We start from the raw sequence: 20,974 nt of genomic DNA, 5'->3' as shown, positions 1-20,974 counted from the left end.
AGCAGCCAATCAGATGACAGCATTTTCAGAGGCTCTTAGGAAAGTGAAACCACCAACCTGACTGGTTGCCATAGTAACTGCTCCACCTCTCCCTGCAGTGGTTATTATGATATAGGATCTTATAGTTTGTTATCTGTATTATTACGTCCTGTATTTCTCTAGGATCCTGCATTGTGTACCTGAGGAGATGATGGGGGTTGTGGATAAGGCCCCTAGGTCTTGTACTTCTAAGATGAAGGTGGCAAGAAGTGTGTGGACCGTGCTGGGACCAGTTCTCCTCATGCTGGGACTTCTGGGTGAGAATATTCACGGACAAGTCATCATGTCTGGAAAAGCCGGAGGTTTTTCTGAGAATATGAAGTAGTCGCAGTAAGATGGCGGCTCTATGTGTGTTTGCGGACATGGATATTGCCACTATTCTCCATTATTGTGCAATACTATTCACCTCATCTGTATAGAGTATGTGTATGTGCTTATAGTCACTAAGTGACTTAGTTTGGGCCATTGAAATGAATGGTGCCCCATTTCCAAATTGACAGATACCTGTGATGTACTTCATATATGGGGTGTGACCCAGCCAATACAGCGACTGTGGCGGTGCACTCACGCCATTCCTGTCACCCATTGATGTGGATGACTGACTTTTAGCAGACAAGACTTTATTCAACTTCATTGTCGACTGCCTTGTTCCCCTCTCACTTCTACAGGTCATATATTTTAGGCCGGGTTCATGGCACATATATGCCAGCAACCTGTCAAAGTAGGATGCCAACTTATAAAAGCATGGACAGGTACAGGTCCTATTGGCTTCAATGGCCCGAATGCAGTCACAGTAATTTTCCAAAGGTAGACATCTATTGACTTAAAATCATAGCCTGCTGCACTTCTGAGTCAAAACACATATACATTCAGGTAATGATCTAAGCTTAGTCACAAGCGGCCTACATTTAGGCCAGTGGGGCCCATGTTTTTACCACCCAATCTCACATTTACCTTCTTTCCTGTGGATAGAGGATATATTCATTGGGAATACCCCTTCAATTCTTCTTGTTAGTGTCCCTGTGTTTTGTCTTTTAGTTTTTATCCAGATACCCGGAGGACATACATTTGAGGTTGTCTTTCCCCAGAAGCTGCACTCTGTCTACAAGAGGGACACCCAGGTACTCACTACTGTTATACTAGGTGTTTATGGTAGGAAGTCTATTCATACCCTGGAAAACCCGGATGGGACCTTTTATAAGTCTGTCAGGTGCCGGTGGTGTCTGTTTTGCAGCAGATCCAATTAAGGCCAGGTTCACACAATGTAAATAAGGGCAAACAACGGCCTGAAAGAAAGAACATGATCATTATTTCAGGCTGTATTTATCCAACTAGGGCTATATTTTGCCCTTATTTTTATGTTGTGTACACATAGCCTAATGCTGAAAACCACAATGCAGATGAGATGTGTCTGAAGCCTTATACAGGTACATATGATCCTGATGCCATCAATCGTATGTGGTCATAATGAGTTAAAAGTGAATGTGTCTAGTTTACTTTTACACATTCTGACTATCGTTGCAAATAAAAGCTGATTTATAAGGCCCAGTCAATCATGCGGCAGAGCCACACCAGCAATCATAGTTGGCCGCACATTCCCGTTTACACCGTGCAAAAGAGGCAACCGGCTGAGTAACAAGAGATTTCTCACTTGTCAGCTGATCGCTGGCCTGTTTTACATAGGCCAATTATCGCCAGTAAGTGTTTCCAGTGGCCTGTGTAAAAGGTCATTAAACTGGAGTGAAGATCAACTACGCAAAAAGCAAGCCTTCATACAGCTACACGGACAGAAAAAGAAGCTATCACTATTAAAAAAAAAAATCCTAAAGGTCCTGAGGGTCAAAGTTGGCCTTGTGCCCCGGAACCCTGCCAATCAATTATTGATAGTCAATTCTGTGAATGTAACATATTACTTTTACTATGGAGGACTTAACAAATCTGTGGACTATATCTATTGATTTAATTGAATACCTTGCAATACTTTACTTCCCCTGTGGAGGTGCTGCAGAGAAACTGAACACTTTGTGACTGAATCTCCCATTGATCACAGTTGATCGCTGGAGGCCCGATTGGCAGGCACCTTTATTATTTTTTTTTTAAAAAAGACTCTCTAAGATTGACATCCCCTGTACCCACACATAATCCCCTAATTTTGTCTTTCTTCATTTTCTCTCCAGAGCATTTATCCAGATGTTCTTCACTATGAGATCCGCCTGGGTGGAAACACTACAATTGTTCACATTGAGAAGACAAAGTGAGTGGTCATTGTATGTGTTGGGTATATGACTGATGGAGAGATGACTATAGGACACCTCTATATATATGCCTGATTACAAGACTTTATAGTGTAGATCTGCACTGACATGGGGAATATATACTGACTAACTCCTTTATGTCACCTCAGAGGTCTGTTTGCCAGGAATTATACAGAAAGCCATTATCTGGAGGACGGCACTCTGGTAACAAGCAATCCTGAGCACCAGGTATAGTAAGGCCCGGTTTACATATATGCGGCGGCGTTTCCCTCCAGTGCAGGAGAAAAGCGCAGGAGGGAAATGCATCATTGAACTGATCCCATTGTTTTCAATGGGATCGTTCAAAACATGCGGTGGATAATATAGTGGCCGCCGCATCGCTGGACCATCGGTGCGTCAGGACGCATCTTGCAGCGTCCTAACGGACTGCCGCTCCGGCGCCGTACCCGTTTAAACAAATAGAGTGCCGGATGCCTCGCCGGGCAGGACGCATGCCGTTCGGCTCTGGCATCCGGCGTTCAGCCAGGAGTGCCCTGCCAGCGCCCAGGGGGACCTTTCAATGCCCACCCTATACAATAAACATATCTCTCCCCCAGTGCGCTCTCCCCCAGTCATATATAGCCCCCCCGTTGCTCCCCCAGTAATATTTAGCCCCCCCTGTGGCTCCCCCAGTAGTATATCGCCCCCCTGTTGCTCTCCCAGTAGTATATAGCCCCCCTGTGTGCTCTCCCCCAGTAGTATATAGCACCCCCTGTGTGCTCTCCTCCAGTAGTATATAGCCCCTCCGTGTGCTCTCCCCCTCCCAATTAGCCCCCCTGTGCACTCTCCCTCTCCAATGTAGCCCCCTGTGAGCTCCCCACATTAGTATATAGCCCCCATGTGCGCTCTACCCCAATAGTATATAGCTCCGCTGTGTGCTCTCCCCCAGTAGTATATAGCCCCCCCCCCCTGTGCGCTCTCCCCCTCCCAATTGGCCCCCCTGTGCGCTCTCCCCCTCCCATATAGCCCCCAGGAGCTCTCCCCATTAGGACCTTAAAATCCCATTGAAAATGACAGGAAAACATATAGGGGAAAAAAGTCAACTGATGAGATCAAATTGTGACAACTGATGCCAACTGGTGGAAAATGAAAAAAAAGGATAGAAAAACTGATGACAACTGATGCATTTTTGGCATCATTTGTGGCATCAGTTTTTAGATAAAAAATGCAACTGATGCAAACTTATATATGTAAACCCAGTCTAAGAAAGTCTTCTGGAACAGATGTAGCAGAGTTGGCTGTAACCATACGGTATTTCATACTGTTTGTTGTGTAAATCCACAAATAATTGTAGAAATCCTCATAAATCTGTCCGTGCCTCTGCCATCTGACCCTTCCATTGTAATATTTTTTAAATCATTTTAGGTTTATTAGAGCAGCAAAAATGGTTCCAAGAATGCATGTACACTTTAACATTAGTCTATCACCTCACAAGGCTTCCAGGATGTATGACGGGTAGCTGCTTTACCTGTCATGGCACCTGCAGCACTGGTATTCCTTGCCACTTTTTTATTCTCACTAGCATCCACAGGGTCTTCAGAGAAAAGGAGTCTTGCTAGGGGTGAAGTGCTGACAGCTTTCTACCTCCATGTCAGTCTCCCAGGCACAGGGACAATGGCCTGGACCCTTGTGAGGGTGACTTTGAGATTTGGATTAGTTGCTGCTGAATGTTCCAGTTTGCTGGGAGATTGTGTGACTGTCTATACTCATATTATCATGGGTTTTGCAGTGTGGACAGCAAACGTGTATGTGAAAACTGAGAGGCACATTGACATAAATGCATTCTTCTATATTCTGTATGTAATGTTCCCTAACCATATACACTTATCTCTCCAGGATCACTGCTACTACCAGGGGCATGTAAAGCATGAGAAAGACTCGATGGTCACCCTCAGTACATGTAACGGGTTAAGGTATCTCTATCTATCTATCTATCTATCTATCTATCTATCTATCTATCTATCTATCTATCTCTATCTATCTATCTATCTATCTATCTATCTATCTATCTATCTATCTATCTCCTATCTATCTGTCTATCTATCTATCTATCTATCTATCTATCTATCTATCTATCTATCTACTATCTATCTATCTATCTGCAGCACACCAATCCAAAGATGATTTATTTAGCATAAGGAGAGGAATACAATGCATCTATTGTGCCACAACATTTCAGTTCCACCCGGGACCATTTTATAGGCCTAAAATGTTCCTGGTATGGCACTAAAAAGTTTTTATCATACTTGGACAGCCAAACTTTAGCTTTGGCTATCCATGTCCCATACCAGGAACATTTTTAGGCCTATAAAATGGTCCCGGGGTGGAACTGAAATGTTGTTACACAATAGATGCAATGTATACCTCTCCTTTTGCTAAATAAGTCATCTTTAGGTTAACCTTTGGTTGGTTTGCTGCAGTCCTGGAACTGAAGCAGACGTGTTTATGGGGTGTCCTGTGGTGTTCCTTATTCCTCAGTGGCCTTATCCAAACTCAAGAGCGGAGGTTTTTCATTGAACCCCTGAAGTTCACAGATACTGAGGAACACGCAGTATATGAGCAAGCGGAGATGCCCACTACAACTTGTGGTGTCAGTAACGACCCTCCCCCACGGAAACCGCCATCCATCGCATCGTTTCGGGCTTTAAATGTTGAGGTAATATTATTTTTCGGCATGAGGACAGAATAGGATAGAGGGGGATGCTGGGTGGGGGGATAGTTAGTCTCTACAGTTTGTAACAGGCTTTCTCTGACAGCATGGACACAGCTTATATAAAAATTATTGCTTTATATTCTCAAGCTCTCTCCTATGCTGCTAGTACAGGAGACCTGACAGAGGCCATATGGTCATCTATAAACACTGTATACCGTCTGTTCTTTACAAATCAAGCATTTTTAGGCTATGTTCACACACAGTGTGTGAACATAGCCTTAAGGTCCCCATGCTCTTTATACAAATCGTCTGTCGGTCCAACGACAGACGATTTCGGTGGAGAAAGGGGTTGGGCATGATGGAATTTCACTTCCCCACCCCCTTTGTTCTTAGAAAAATAAGCCACAGCTGTCTAGCTGCAGCTTTCCCCTCTCCATAGAGGACACAGAAACGTTCCACTGTGAATAAATATTATTATATTTTATGTATTTATTATTTTATTTTAGAAAGATAATCTGTGGAAAGCCAAAAAATACATTGACCTGTTCATGGTGGCAGATCAGAGTATGGTAAGTGAGATGTTATGTCTGTAATGGAAACGTTCTATGCGATGTAGGTTTCATTAAGGAAACCTGTCAGCAGTTTCAGAAACTTTTTTTCCTCATAATTTAAAGGGAATCTCTAAGCTGTAATTCACATTCCAAACTGCTGATAGCTGCTAGGTCAAGGAGACACGTACCTTTCATATATCTGTCTCTTTTTCAACATTATCAGAAAATGCTTTTAGTCTTTGGTCCAAAGAGTCAGGGTCACTATTACATGAATCGATTTTTCGACGATTAACAATAAACTAACTCAAACGACCGCTATGACGAACGACCTGAAATCGTTCACCTAATTACACGGAACGATGATCGTTACATATGATCATTATTGCGGTCGTCCTGTCATCCCACTGCGTTCGCCGCTACTGCGAACGACATCTTATTATATGTGAACGCTTTATGAAAGATCAACGATAAAAATAGGTCCAAATTCTATTAAATGACCAACGATTTCTCGCTGGTTGTTTAATCGTTGTCTTCTATTACACTTAATGATTATCGTTCAAATCCAAACGATTTTTCTAACAATAATCGCTTTGTGTAATACCACCCTTAGCCCCTGAAGTGCTGAGGGCTGTAAGGTCTTCTCGTTCTCCTTCTTATGCCTGTTCCTGCTTGATTGACAGTCTTCTGTAAGCTGAGCCATTCTTCCAAATGTCACATCTGTGCACAGTTTGTATGCACAGGAACAAGATTTGGAAGAAGAGCTCAGCACTGGAAGCTAACAGTCAACCAAACAAGTATAGAGATGGCAGGGGGAACGAGGAGTCATTAAAGGAGAAGTCCGGCGAAAAATTTTATTAAAGCATTTTTTTGCCCCCCAAAAGTTATACAAATCACCAATATGCACTTATTATGGAGAATGCTTATAAAGTGATTTTTTTCCCTGCACTTACTACTGCATCAAGGCTTCACTTCCTGGATAACATGGTGATGTCACTTCCTGGATAACAGGTGATGTCACTTCCTGGATAACATGGTGATGTCACTTCCTGGATAACATGGTGATGTCACTTCCTGGATAACATGGTGATGTCACTTCCTGGATAACATGGTGATGTCACGTCCCTACTCCCAGAGCTGTGCGGGCTGTGGCTGCTGGAGAGGATGATGGCAGAGGGATGCTCAGTGTCAACCTCTCCAGCAGCCACAGCCCGAACAGCTCTGGGAGTCGGGACGTGACATCACCATGTTATCCAGGAAGTGAAGCCTAGATGCAGTAGTAAGTGCAGGGAAAAAGCACTTTATAAGCATTTCCCGTAATAATTGTATATTGGTGATTTGTATAACTTTGTCTCTTTTGGAGGTAGGTTCCATTTTCTATACACCTCCTGACTATTGCTATCTATGTAGTCACATAAATATTACTGTAAGGTAGTGATTGCACAGCTGTTCTCAAATCTCAACTACTCTTTATTCTCCTAGTACAATAAATACGACCGCAATATAGAAACTGTTAAACAGCGGCTGTTTGATGTCATTAATTATGTCAATAAGGTAAGAGACTGCTGGCACCGTATACACTTCTACCTGAGATACTATTATAACTTTATTTTCAGAGTATTGGCAGCTTACATTATCCAGACTCATCTCTTCCTTCTTACACAGGTTTATAAAAACATCAATATTTTTGTTGCCCTCATTGGGATTGAAATCTGGAACTCTGGAGATCAGATACAGGTGGTCTCCAATGTCAGCACGCTCCTGACAACATTTATTAATTGGAGGATTCAGTCCCTGCTGCCCAGGAAGCCTCACGACAATGCCCAGTTTATCACGTAAGCTGATATGAAGCTATTGGCCAAACATTCAATGCTGTCAGGGGTAGGTTGGAAGAGGCCACCATACACATTAGATGGTTACCGATCCTGTCAATATCACGGTGAAGTTCACCTTGATCTAATTTGTATAATCATTTTAATAATGATAATACCTGCTGAATACATCTTTTCCATGTTCTTGCTATCTGGTGTGATGAAACACTATACTGTTCTATGTAGTTAGATGGCACATTCTACCATTATTGAGGTTCAGTCTTCGTCTTCTAGGAATGTTGACTTCGAAGGTACCACAGTTGGATTTGCAGGTTTGTCTGTGATGTGTGACACGTATTCTGCTGCAATTAACCAGGTAAGTTCAGTGTATAGAGCAAATTTATAGTCTGTTGTGATGGTGTTACTAGAGTCCAAATTTTGAAGCCAACACCCCCCCCCCCCCTTAATTTTATATTTTGCAAATCTAAAGAAGAGATATATGTACTTCACAAAGTCACCATAGCTATAAGATTACTTTTTACTGTATACTAATTGGCATACAGTTACCAAATAATACCATTATGCAAGGGACAAGTATTATCACTGTATATATAACCATCATAGTTTTATTGACCAAATCCAGTATACCGGGACCAATATTACCCATAATACTAATATACAGGGAACCAATAGTACCGCCACACCACAACCACATATAACCACTATGTAATGTCTTTTACTACCATACTATTACTGAAAAAAGCCCTATACACAGACCAATATCCCCCCCACACACACACACTATATGGTGGTAGATACCAGGTCTACACACCACTTGCCTCAGCAGGAAGTGCCCATTCAACTAATCACTGGCTATAGTCAGTGACTGGCTGAACAGGTCATCACTGTTGAGATGGGTACATTTTGGAAGAGTAAAGAGTAGTGAACCTGGTGACGTCACAATTTGAGCTGTAAAAGGCTAAAGTAAGTGAGTGTATGCCTTTTATAAAAACTTGTAAATGGCCAGACAAGCCCTTTAACATTCGCTGGGCTGGGTCTGTGTATTGGGCTCGCTTGCATGAATTGCAACTATAGATGAGCAAGTCTCAAGCATGATTGGGGTTTGGATTAACATTGTGGGATTTCATTACCAGTGGTTGCATTCACCTTCTGTAGCCACCGGTAATCAAATATCGCATGCTCGTGCTTGAGATTCGCTCACCTCTAATTGTTACTCAGGTAGACTTTGGGGGAATTATTGAGGTCTGTACTTCTATGTCCAGTCCAGAACAGAACTTTTGTGACTTTTCACCAGGGTCCTCCCCTGTTTGCCCAATGGGACATTGCAGGAAAGCAGGCATAGCCTCCCTCTGTGTAAAATTTAATACACCAGCTCAGAGCGTCAGGATTTAAAGTGGAGCGGAGATGGGGAATTTTAGATTAGAGCGGGGTATAAAAAGCTGCTCTTGATTAATTTCCCCCTTTGTCTCTTTTTGCTACCTGCTACATCTGTCTGTATGTATGTATGCTATAGCAAGTGTAAATCTGTCCGTATCTCCCATATCTAAAGCAATTGACTGAAAAGGAAATCAAACTTAGATCATCAAAAAGGGCATAATACTGGCAGGACGCAGACAGGTCCTAGTGCTATGAGGGAGGTCATGCAGGTGCAAAATACTGATGAGTATCCACTGACATGTCTATAGGGGATGCAAACCAGTATGGTGCACTACATGTAACCACCTTATAGAAGGGCTATCTGTATTTAGAATACTAACCATCATTTATGTAGGCCTCACTTTACTGTCTTTCCTCTAGGATCACACCAGATTTGTTCCTCTTGTTGGTGCCACGATCGCTCATGAGATGGGCCATAACCTAGGGATGCCTCATGATAAGCTTATCTGTGACTGTGGAAAATCTCCCTGTATCATGGCTCCAACTATCGGGTAAAAGCACCATGTTCCATTTACCTCACACCTTGTAGATGTTTGTGGCTCATACAAGATTACATTGTAGTTAAAGGGGTTATCCAGTGCTACAAAAACATGGCCACTTTCTTGTGTTCAGTTCAGGTGTGCTTTGCAATTAAGCTCCATTCACTTCAATGGAACTGAGCAGAAAAAAACCGCCCAAGTTGCATGTTTTTGTAGCGCTGGACAACCCCTTTAATGATGTTTGCAGCACTACGACCAACAACAACCTTGTACAGCACCCTTGTATATGGGTGGTTTAGTGCCGTCAACCCCAAAATCAAACCTATACAGTGTCAGACTAGGGTATCTGGGGCCCACCAGAGGAAATGATCCTGGGGGCCCACCAATGAAGAACCAGTGAGAAACGACATGTCAATCAGTGTTAGTGCAGGTTCTAAAGCTGGGGGCCTACCGGAGGATCCTCCAGTCCTCTGGTGGGCCAGTCCGACACTGAACCTATAATGATGTCTGTCTTATTCCAGCTCTGAAGCTCCACTCAAATTCTCCAGCTGCAGCATCAATGATATGAAGACTTTTATCTATGATAACTACCCAGTCTGTATGCTAAATGTTCCGCAGATATCGCAGCTGTTGGCTCCTCCAGTGTGTGGTAATAAATTCACAGAAAGCGGAGAGCAGTGTGACTGTGGTGAACCGCAGGTAATGATCGACATAATATGAGCTCTGTAGTATAATGTGTAAGGCTGCAGTCATATTGCTATATCGTGGTCCTTGTGAAGTCCTTGAGATCAGATCCCACTAGAGGGAAGCAGGAAAACCTCGCACACGGCGTTACTTGCAGACGCAGCAACCAGATGTTACAATATAATGAATGAGATTGTTCTGGAAGAAGAGGTTTACAGGTCACAGAGGTATACAGCTGCATACAAGAGGGAACGCTGATACCTGTACTTTAAAGGGGTAGTCAGGTCCTAAAAATCTATCTATCTATCTATCTATCTATCTATCTATCTATCTATCTATCTATATCTTACTGGGGCTGCTGTGAAAACGGAAACAAAAAATAAATAAATATATATATATACAGTGGTACCTTGGTTTAAGAGTACCTTGGTTTAAGAGCGTTTTGGTTTCAGAGCTCACAGTTTTTCAAAATTGTGACTTGGTTTAAGAGCATTGCTTTGGTTTAAGAGCTCCCTGTACTGGGCGGTAGAGGGAGTGGAGGAGGGGCATGGTCTGAACAGCGGGGTCTACAGCCCTGTACTCTGACCCAGGAAGTCTCCCTCATCTTCCAAATCATGGCAGAACCACGTCAGGCTGAGGCTTACATCAGGGGACAGGACTGTGGAGGTAATCTCTCCATAGCTGTAACCCCTCTCTCCCCGGACAGAGAGTGCTCCATGTATGTGCCCACATCTGCCCTACTCATTCCTTCATGCTCCCTGCAGTCTCTGTCCGCCCTTGTGTTTCCTATCCTCTCCATTACTGTACAGTAACCTATAATATCACATATTCTGCTGTTTCTGAATGTTTGTTTTATTAGTTTTACATGTTATTCAGGATAATAAATCGATATTTTTGGGGTGTAGAACCAATTGTCTGCATTTCTATGATTTCTTATGGGAAAATTTGCTTTGGCCCCGGAACGAATTATGCTCGTAATCCAAGGCACCACTGTGTGTGTGTGTGTGTATGTATATATATATATATATATATATATATATATATATATATATATATATATATACTGTATATAACCTACCCCGGTCCCCAGCAGGTCCTGTTGCTCATCTCTCATCCTTGCTTCCAAGACAGGAGGTCAGAGCAGGACCTTCCTATTCAGCCAATCACTGGCTCCACAGTGGTGTTTTATCTCTGGTCCTACCTTGACCCTTCATCTTAAAAGCAGCCTCAAATATCCTTAGGCTAAGTTCACACTCTGTATAATTTCATTAAACAATGGCTGTAGTTGTAGTTTTGCAACCATGGCCATTATTTATTGAAAGTGCCAATCACATTGCTTTCAATGGAATCCCGGCCAGAGTATATACACTCTATGTCTGTCACTCTGACATCAGTTTTGTGCGGCTGCTATTCATTAATCTGACAGAGCAGACAATGTAAATTGAGGCTCCGGACCCCCTTTACCTTGTCGGCTATTGGTAATTGGAATGTGCCCGCTTCCCAATTTTAAAGAAATGAAGTTCATCCGCCGGTACTGCAATACCGGCCAGGATGAATTTCACTGATACCGGCCGTTCTGTGACACAGCCGGTGTCATACACTGTGTGAACCTAGCTGTAACTGCTGCTTAAGGGTATGTGCACACAACGGAATTTGCACGGGTATATCAAGCTGAGTCTGTTTGGCAGACTCTGCTTGAAGTTCCTCCTGTCCCATAGAGTGATACTCTGAAGCTCAGTCTGCTGTCTGCAACTGAAATGCGGCTTCAAATTTCCATGCAAATTCCTTAGTGTGCACATACCCTAACAGAGGAACTTACTGCCGATCCAGCAGTGGCCCGTCATGACAGGTAAACTTTAAAATGCTCCTGTTTCTTGGCTAGGAATGTACAAGTAAATGCTGTGATGCACAGACCTGTAAACTGAAGTCAGGATGTCAGTGTGATGAAGATCTGTGCTGTGAAAATTGTAAGGTAAGTGCATACAGCTACACAATAGAATGACATATTGTCACATAGAAGAGTAGCAGTAATATAGACAAGAAGTGCATGGGTAATGGTATATCATGATAACTGCACACTGTACTGTAATGTAATATTTCAATATATTATATACTATATTGGATACACTCTACACTACATTTGGATATACACTTGGATACAGGGCTAGACTGGGACAAAATATCAGCCCTGGCACACAAACTACCCAACCAGCCCACATAACATTACAATGTTGACATAGAGGGGGACATTTACGAAGAATGTTGACATAGAATGTAGGTTTAGAATGTTATGTTAAGCTTCTATGACATCATACTATGCCAACAGTCCAACATTTTGTCATAGAATGACATGATAAATAAAATGATGGTTCTAATTATTTTTTATATGTGGCCATCATTTTAATATATGTAAATTTTTTCATGTAATATATATTTTTTTATATATTTCGCTAGTTGTATTTTGCACATATCACTTTAGGGTTTATATATAAATATATATGTATATTTATTTGTATTGTTGCATTACATTCTGTACTCACTTTGATACACTTCATTCTCTAACTTCTATATTTAATAATCATGTGTTTTGCTACAAGTTTTTTTATTTCAGCTATATGTATTTGTATGTGTGGTAAGTATGCACTATTCACGGGCACTTTATGCACAATATTTGGCACTTGCATGTCACAATCACTTCTCACATTTTTGTTTTTTATATTTATCACACATTGTTTTTATTTTATTGTATTTTGTTTCACTTTTCCTGGCGATTTTTTTAGCTTCTAGTATTTATTGATATATGTGGCCACAGCGCGCATGCGTATACTTTGACTTGTTCTATGTGATGTTCGGCACCCATAGTGTTCTGGCGCAGGTGCTAAGGGTATTAGAAGGGCGATTTGACTGAGGCGCCATGTGACAGGTCACATGGCCGGTAATGCGGTCATGTGACTGTCCGCGTCATACTCCATTCTGTCATGGGATTGTGTTCTGCTGCATCGCTTCTGGGGGTGTGTGTGCCTGCGGTCATGTGCTCCGCTGCGTCATTTCCGCCATCACGTGACCTTGACTCTGATCATGTGACTAGTTCGTCATGCTACCCGTGTGTGCGCGCCGCCTCATTAGTGATGTCCATGAGAGATCTTGTTATGGTGAGCATTATCACCTGTGGGGGTATCTTTCTATTGGTCTTTGTGGGTATTTAAGAGTGGTTTTCCTCCTCCTGCTCTACATTCCTTGATAAAGCTAACGCGAAACGTGTGTAGGGTGAGTAGGTAGAGGGGACATCATGTTTATATGCATTTACCAGTGGTAGATATATGTTTATGTATATATGTATATTTTTCTGTATTTATTATTGTTTTTGTGGATTTGCTGCACACTAATTTAATTTAGGTTGAACCCTTTTATTGGGTCTGTTACTATATTATTTTTAGCACATCTAAAAGTATACTTTGGACCATATCCACATCTTTTGTATTGCCTTATAATATAGAATTTTATACACTTATAATACACTTGGTTTTATTAAGTCACTTACTGGTATCTGCTTGTATGTACACGTACATACATATATATTTATATATTTATCATAAATATGTGCAATATACTATTATATAAGGATATCTAAATTTGATGTATGTCCCCTCTCCCCAATTTTTGGTGTATGATACTGTTTCTTTGTCTCCTATTTTTAATGTAATTTTTTAAGTGTGTAATAATAAAGATTTATTGTGATACATTATTTATTGTCTAGCAAAACTTTTTTGGGATCCCTTGTGTGGATTCCCTTTCTGTATGCTTAGTTGCGTTTTTTTGCGTATAGGACAGATTATCTAGGGCACCTTTTGGTATATAATTGGTGTTAATTTATTGAAAAGAAAAAGTAACATATTACAGTGACATAAGTATTCAGAGCCCACTTACCCCACTTCATGAGGAACACATGAATGTTTGACCATGCCAAATATTGATGTGTATGGGGCCTAGCGAATCCTTGAGCACAAAACAGGTCCCAGATGATGAACTGATTCAGCTAAACTTGTCTAGTTATGAACCAGTGCTGGAAGTTGTCTCCTCCTCAGGACCCCTTTATGAGCCAGGCAGATAACCAGTGCAATAAGAGGACAGGCTTGGTGTTCACTGCAGTGATAGCAGTAGACTAGACCAAGGAGATAAAATAGATTCCCCCATAGCAATACAAGCTTATATAAAAAAAATTTTTTTTTATCAATTTTCACTTTTTCAGTCCTAATCTGACACATGATACTATTAGATAGATAGATGAGGTGGAGACATGGAAAAATGTACTTGTTTTTGCAACTTTATCGTTCTTATGTATTTCTTTCCCAACAGCTTAAACGTGCTGGATCTATTTGTCGGCCTGCCATAGATGAGTGTGACCTTGCCGATATGTGTGACGGGAAGTCTTCTGCATGTCCAAAGGATAGCTATAGAGTGAACGGCTTTCCATGCATGGATGGAGAAGGGGCTTGTTATCAAGGAAAATGTCCAATGCTGAAGAGCCAGTGTGTAGCCAGCTGGGGTCCAGGTAAAGGGAGTAGGAGGTTTAAAGGGGTTATCCAGCGCTACAGAAACATGGCCACTTTTCCCCCTCTCTTGTCTCCAGGTCAGGTGTGGTTTGCAATTAAGCTCCATTTACGTCAATGGAACTGAGTTTCAAACCCCACCTAATCTGGAGACAAGACCGGGGCAAAAGTGGCCATGTTATTGTAGCACTGGATAACCCCTTTAAAGGGCAGTATAACATGGTCCTTACTTATAACTGTGTAAGGTTGCTTCCTTCACTATACTAAGTATAAAGTTATTAAAGCAGAATATAGAATAGCATCATTTACCTTAAGATACTGGTAGCTTCAGTTATATTTTACCTTATTTTTTACTTAGAAGCCATAGCTGGACATGATCGTTGTTATCAACTGAATGAACAAGGCAACAGAAGGGGATATTGCAGGAAAGAGGGAGATACTTACTTTGCATGTGACAAGAAGTGAGTATGGTATCACATTAAAGGGGTTAAACAGGATTAGAAAAAGAACAGCTACTTTTTTTTGCTAGTACAGCACCACCCTTGTCCTCTATTCACTTCAGTAGGACTGAGCTGCAAAACCCACACCCTGAGGGCAGGAGAGGTGCTGTTTCTGGAAGGAAGCGGCCATGTTTTTCTAAGCCTATATAACCCCTTTAAGAATGGAGGAAGAAGGAGCAGGATTACTCAGTTTTCAGAGTCTACAGAACCAATTTAATAGGAAAAAATAATATGTTTTTTTATACTTTAGCCAATCTTTGGATTCCTTATGATTTGTAGGACAGACTTTGTTTTTCCTTGCAGGGATGTGAAGTGCGGACTTCTCTATTGTATCGGTGGTGTCGCAAATCCCAACATCAGAGGCATTCTTGTTGCCTATGCAGAATGTCGAACTATTGTACATGAGGACGGACTTGTGTCTACAGGGACAAAGTGCGGTGCTACAGATGTGAGTACAAGAGTACACAGTGCACATCATATACTTCTCTACCTGCACAGGGGGAAGATGTCATACAGTATAATATATACTATTAGTTACTGAGGTTAAACAGTTGCATCAGAGTCCAGCAAATAAGAGAGAGCCATATCAAAACCTGAGTCCAGGAACAGTCCAGGTTTGATCTAGGAGAAGCAAGAGTCAAGTAACAGGTGAGGACAAGGTTATAAAGAGTCCAGGAACAGTCCAGGTTTGATCTAAGAGAAGCAAGAGTCCAGGAACAGGTGGGGACAAGGCTAGAAAGAGTCCAGGAACAGGTGAGGACAAGGTTAGAAAGAGTCCAGGAACAGGTGAGGACAATGCTAGAAAGAGTCCAGGAACAGGTGAGGACAAGGCTAGAAAGAGTCCAGGAACAGGTGAGGACAAGGCTAGAAAGAGTCCAGGAACAGGTGAGGACAAGGCTAGAAAGAGTCCAGGAACAGGTGAGGACAAGGCTAGAAAGAGTCCAGGAACAGGTGAGGACAAGGCTAGAAAGAGTCCAGGAAAAGGTGAGAACAAGGCTAGAAAGAGTCCAGAAACAGGTGAGGACAATGCTAGAAAGAGTCCAGGAACAGGTGAGGACAAGGCTAGAAAGAGTCCAGGAACAGGTGAGGACAAGGCTAGAAAGAGTCCAGGAACAGGTGAGGACAAGGCTAGAAAGAGTCCAGGAACAGGTGAGGACAAGGCTAGAAAGAGTCCAGGAACAGGTGAGGACAAGGCTAGAAAGAGTCCAGGAACAGGTGAGGACAAGGCTAGAAAGAGTCCAGGAACAGGTGAGGACAAGGCTAGAAAGAGTCCAGGAACAGGTGAGAACAGCAACCAAGCCTCCAATTCACTTGATCCACACACAGGTGAGTAGGTGTAGGTCATCCACCACAAGGGCCAGATGATATACTGTAGAATATAAAATTTATAGCAAAACAATAAAATACATAAAAAGACAAAAACGCAACGCGTTTCCAGGCTGGACCAGCCTCTTCCTCAGGTGCATGTCCTGCCTACCCCCCCACCCCCCCTTCACTGCTTCAGCTTTCTGGGGGTGCGAGGGCGGTAAGTCAGGGTTGTGCCGGGGAAACAAACGCCGACCTGTCAGCTCCATGTTTACTTCCCCCTTGTTCTTTGAGCTATTACATGCACATAAAGCAAGTCGGAAGCAGCAGGAGGGGCTGTCCAATTGAGCCTAAGATCATTCGGGTGGTCCATTGAAGTCACCATCCGTCTGCTGTCGTTGTTCCTATTACATGGGGCTGAAAGGTTGGCACTCGTTTCCCCGGCACAACCCTCACTTACCGCCCTCGCGGTAAAGACCATGATCAGCCGGCATTGTGGATATCAGCTTATCGTTGCCTTTCAATATGTGCTATTACACTGAATGATTCCGTTCAGTGAATAGGGCCCTTTTATAGGTTTTGATTATATCCTCATTGTGTCTAGGCAGTCCAGGCCTCGCTTCAGCACAGTCCATCTCTCTCTCCACTTCCTACCACTCATGGTAGGAACCCTGATAAAAGAACCCATTTATATGCTGTACTCTGAGAGTTCAGTTAGATGCAGTAGAACCTTATCTTACAGTCGGTTAATATTAATGTTGTTGTGAATTACTGTGTCTTTCAGGCCTGTATCAATGGGAAATGTTCCAACATGGTGGCGTCCTATATGACAGCACGATGTGAATCTAAATGCACAGGACATTCGGTGAGACTAAATGTGATCTTCAGTGTACTGTAGTCATACCGTACATATCTAATACTGAGAAATAATACATTCTGTAGTGTGGCTGATACGGCTTCTCTGCCCCACAGGTTTGTGATAATAACCTGGAGTGCCATTGTGAAGAGGGTTGGATGCCCCCTGACTGTACACGCGACTTTGCGACATCCAGTATGTGTACAAAATGGAGGAGAGCACAAAAATTCTGCATATATTGAACGTGCTGTGAATTTTCTAATCAATAGCATGCTTAATAAGCCTATAAGATACGCATTGCTTATCTTATAGGGAATATCTACAACATAATGCACATGTGACAACTGTAGATTCTGCTGTGAATTAGCCACAGAATTACCACATATATATCATCAAATACATTACGGATACGTTATCTAGTTCTTTCGAAATCACCTGCTGTCAGAAAGTTAAATAGATTTGTAATTTACTATTCAAAATTCTAAAGTGTTCCAGTACTTATCAACTGCTGTATGTCCTGTAGAAAGGGGAATATTCTTTCACCTCTGTCCATGTCAGGAACTGTCCAGAGCAGCAGCAGTAGCAAAACCCCATAGAAAACCTCTCCTGCTGCGGACAGTTCCTGACATGGACAGAGGTGGCAGCAGAGAGCATTTTACAATCTTTACAATCAACTGGTTCCAGAAAGTGCCAGAGATGTGTAATTTACTGCTATAAAAAAAAAGTATTCCAGTACTTATCAGCCGCTGTATGTCCTGCAGGAAGGGGTGTTTTCCTTCCAGTCTGACACAGTGCTCTCTGCTGCCACCTCTGTCCATGTCAGGAACTGTCCAAGCAGTAACAAATCCCCATAAAAAACCTCTCCTGCTCTTCAGGCTGGAAATAATACCACTTCCCACTGGACATACAGAAGCTGATAAGTCCTTGAAGTTTGGAGATTTCTTTAATAAATTACAAATCTCAGGCACTTTCTGGCATTCGTTGATTTGAAAGATTTTTAAACTACCCCTTTAAATCTTTAGAAGCATGATATAAATGGTTTACTGTGCTGAACATAGTAGGCCATTATGTCTAATAACATCCTGAGGAATGGTAATAGAAATTCACTTTTTATCTTATTTTTATTTATTCTTTAATAGATGCAGTTTTTTCAGCATATTCTGTTCTGCAGCTGAGTTTGTGTTCATGGTGGTGGACATTACTGTTACCGTTCTTCTCCATGGTGGTGTCAGTCTGCTTCTAACTCTGGGCAACGTGGCAGCAGCGAGCGGGTAAGTGCAGTAGGTGGCTGCGGGGAGCTGCGGGGGGGGGGGGGGGGGGGGGGGTCTGTGCGGGTGATCGCTAGATCGTCCGGGCAGCTCATAGAGGATAGTGGTGGTCTGCTGCTGCCGCTCCTATTCTGCGGAGCGGCAGCAACAGATCGCTGCTATCACAGTCGCTTGTTTCAACATGTTTTTTTTTTCTTTTTATTATTTATCTTATTTTATAAACACATACTTCCATACATAACATACAAGACAACAGAATTATAAGAAGCATTATTAAAAAATCATAACCCCCTAATCCCCCAACCCCCCCCCCCCCCGGGCAGAAAAAAAAAACCTACTCCAATTCCTCCTTCCCCTTCCAATTCTTCCAGATCTTTTCAAAACATTTTCTAGATTTTAGTGATGTCCTTGAGGCGATATTTTCATAGCTTTTAACCTTCTCCACATGTTTGAAAAACAAGCGACACAACCATCAGCCGACATGAACGATTGTTGCCCTCTATTCCATGGGACGATTATCGGACGTATCGGCCGATAATTGTTCCATGGAATAGGCCCTTTAGAATGACAGGAAAATGTCCATGATATGAATTGCATCTCCACCCGTCAACTTCATTATTGGATTACATCAGGGGGGTCAAACTCGTAGCCCACCATCTGTTGGAAAACTACAATTCCCATCATGCCTGCTCTAGCTTTTGGCTGTCCAGACATGATGGGAATTGCAGTTTAACAACAGCTGGAGGGCCAGATTTTGACACCTGTAGACTACATGGATACTTTATTATGCTTGTGTCATCCAATCTTAAGCTAAACCTATGAAGAACCTTCCCCCACCTTGTGTCATGTATAATACTGCTGATCTCTTGTTACAGAGAGGATCCAATGCCACCGCAGCCCATGACGTTACACCTGAGTCCTGCCGATGGCGCTGCCTGTTTACATTGTTGCTTTTGTGTTTTTTTTCTGTTGTGGTTTTAACAGTTGTAATAAATGTATTTCTATTGCAGAAAGCCACAATTAGCTTTGATTAGTTTTTATTTTTTGGGGGGGAGGTAACGTACTATGGGCAATGCTGTTTTGTTTTAAAGGAGAAGTCCGGGGAAAATTTTTTATAAAAGTATTGTATTGCGCCCCAAAAGTTATACAAATCACCAATATACACTTATTATGGGAAATGCTTATAAGGTGCTTTTTTCCCTGCACTTACTACTGCATCAAGGCTTCAATTCCTGGATAACATGGGGATGTCACTTCCTGGATAACATGGTGATGTCACTTCCTGGATAACATGGTGATGTCACTTCCTGCATAACATGGTGATGTCACTTCCTGCATAACATGGTGATGTCACTTCCTGGATAACATGTTGATGTCACTTCCTGGATAACATGGGGATGTCACTTCCTGCATAACATGGTGATGTCACTTCCTGCATAACATGGTGATGTCACTTCCTGGATAACATGTTGATGTCACTTCCTGGATAACATGGGGATGTCACTTCCTGCATAACATGGTGATGTCACTTCCTGCATAACATGGTGATGTCACTTCCTGGATAACATGGTGATGTCACTTCCTGGATAACATGGTGATGTCACTTCCTGCATAATATGGTGATGTCACTTCCTGCATAACATGGTGATGTCACTTCCTGGATAACAAGGTGATGTCACTTCCTGCATAACATGGTGATGTCACGCCCTGACTCCCAGAGCTGTGTGGGCTGTGGCTGCTGGAGAGGATGATGGCAGGGGGATGCTGAGGAACACAGGGCACTGAAGGGACACTGAGAATCCCCCTGCCATCATCCTCTTCAGCAGCCACAGCCTGCACAGCTCTGGGAGTTGGGTTGTGACATCACCATGTTATCCAGGAAGTGACATCACCATGTTATCCAGGAAGTGAAGCCTTGATGCAGTAGTAAGTGCAGGGAGAAAAGCACTTTATAAGCATTTCCCGTAATAAGTGTATATTGGGGATTTGTATAACTTTTGGTGGCAATACGATACTTTAATAAAAATTCTCCTTTAGGTTACAAACCCACTTGGCGGGTCTGCAGCGAGTCTCCATGCTGCGTTTTTGCAGCGAGACTCGCTGCAGATCCCGGCCCTATGCTTTTAATGGCAGACAAACACGCAGCAGGGATGTACATCCCTGCTGCGAGTTTGTCTGCAGCCCACCCCATTAACCCCCCGGCCGCCGGAGCTGATACTTCACCTGATCCCGGCTCCGGTGGTTCCCGATGTCTTCAGCAAGCCGGAGCGGGGACCAGGTGAAGTATATGCTCCAGCCAGCCGCCCGCAGCCCCGGCCGCCCGATCGCCCCCCCGCAGCCCCGGCCGCCCGATCGCCCCGGGCGGCCGGGGCTGCGGGGGGGCGTGCGATCGGTGCTGCGGGGGGGGGGCGATCGGGCGGCCGGGGCTGCGGTGGGGCGGTCGGGGCTGCGGGGGGGCGATCGGGCGGCCGGGGCTGCGGGGGGGCGTGCGATCGGTGCTGCGGGGGGGGCGATCGGGCGGCCGGGGCT

The 20,974-nt window shown here is 43.1% G+C and overlaps 1 protein-coding gene across 1 annotated transcript; it reads left to right on the top strand.

The window, feature by feature from the left end:
- The first annotated feature begins 52 nt into the window (after positions 1–52).
- On the top strand, positions 53–19,465 carry LOC138766283 (zinc metalloproteinase-disintegrin-like 4a). The gene is made up of 20 exons (XM_069943765.1): positions 53–296; positions 1,078–1,160; positions 2,217–2,293; positions 2,444–2,522; positions 4,170–4,246; positions 4,812–4,989; positions 5,493–5,555; positions 7,017–7,088; positions 7,200–7,369; positions 7,640–7,721; positions 9,164–9,294; positions 9,804–9,981; positions 11,849–11,938; positions 14,323–14,518; positions 14,875–14,977; positions 15,320–15,464; positions 17,106–17,186; positions 17,294–17,372; positions 18,317–18,448; positions 19,321–19,465. The coding sequence occupies exons 1-19, from the start codon at positions 188–190 to the stop codon at positions 18,418–18,420; spliced, it is 2,097 nt and encodes a 698-aa protein (XP_069799866.1). The 5' UTR covers positions 53–187; the 3' UTR covers positions 18,421–18,448; positions 19,321–19,465.
- Positions 19,466–20,974: the final 1,509 nt, after the last annotated feature.

The sequence above is a fragment of the Dendropsophus ebraccatus genome, chromosome 1, assembly GCF_027789765.1.
Source record: "Dendropsophus ebraccatus isolate aDenEbr1 chromosome 1, aDenEbr1.pat, whole genome shotgun sequence".
Lineage (NCBI taxonomy): Eukaryota > Metazoa > Chordata > Amphibia > Anura > Hylidae > Dendropsophus > Dendropsophus ebraccatus.
The sequence above is the reverse complement of the archived record's forward strand: the minus strand, read 5'-3'. Positions and strand labels throughout refer to the sequence as shown.

What these genes read in the sequence shown, in the direction of transcription:
- LOC138766283 (XM_069943765.1), top strand. Translation starts at nt 188, where the DNA reads ATGATGGGGGTTGTGGATAAGGCCCCTAGGTCTTGTACTTCTAAGATG. An exon ending in AGTACATGTAACGGGTTAAG is followed by an intron (nt 4,247 to 4,811) that starts GTATCTCTATCT and finishes CTTATTCCTCAG; the next exon opens with TGGCCTTATCCAAACTCAAG. An exon ending in TCATTAATTATGTCAATAAG is followed by an intron (nt 7,089 to 7,199) that starts GTAAGAGACTGC and finishes CTTCTTACACAG; the next exon opens with GTTTATAAAAACATCAATAT.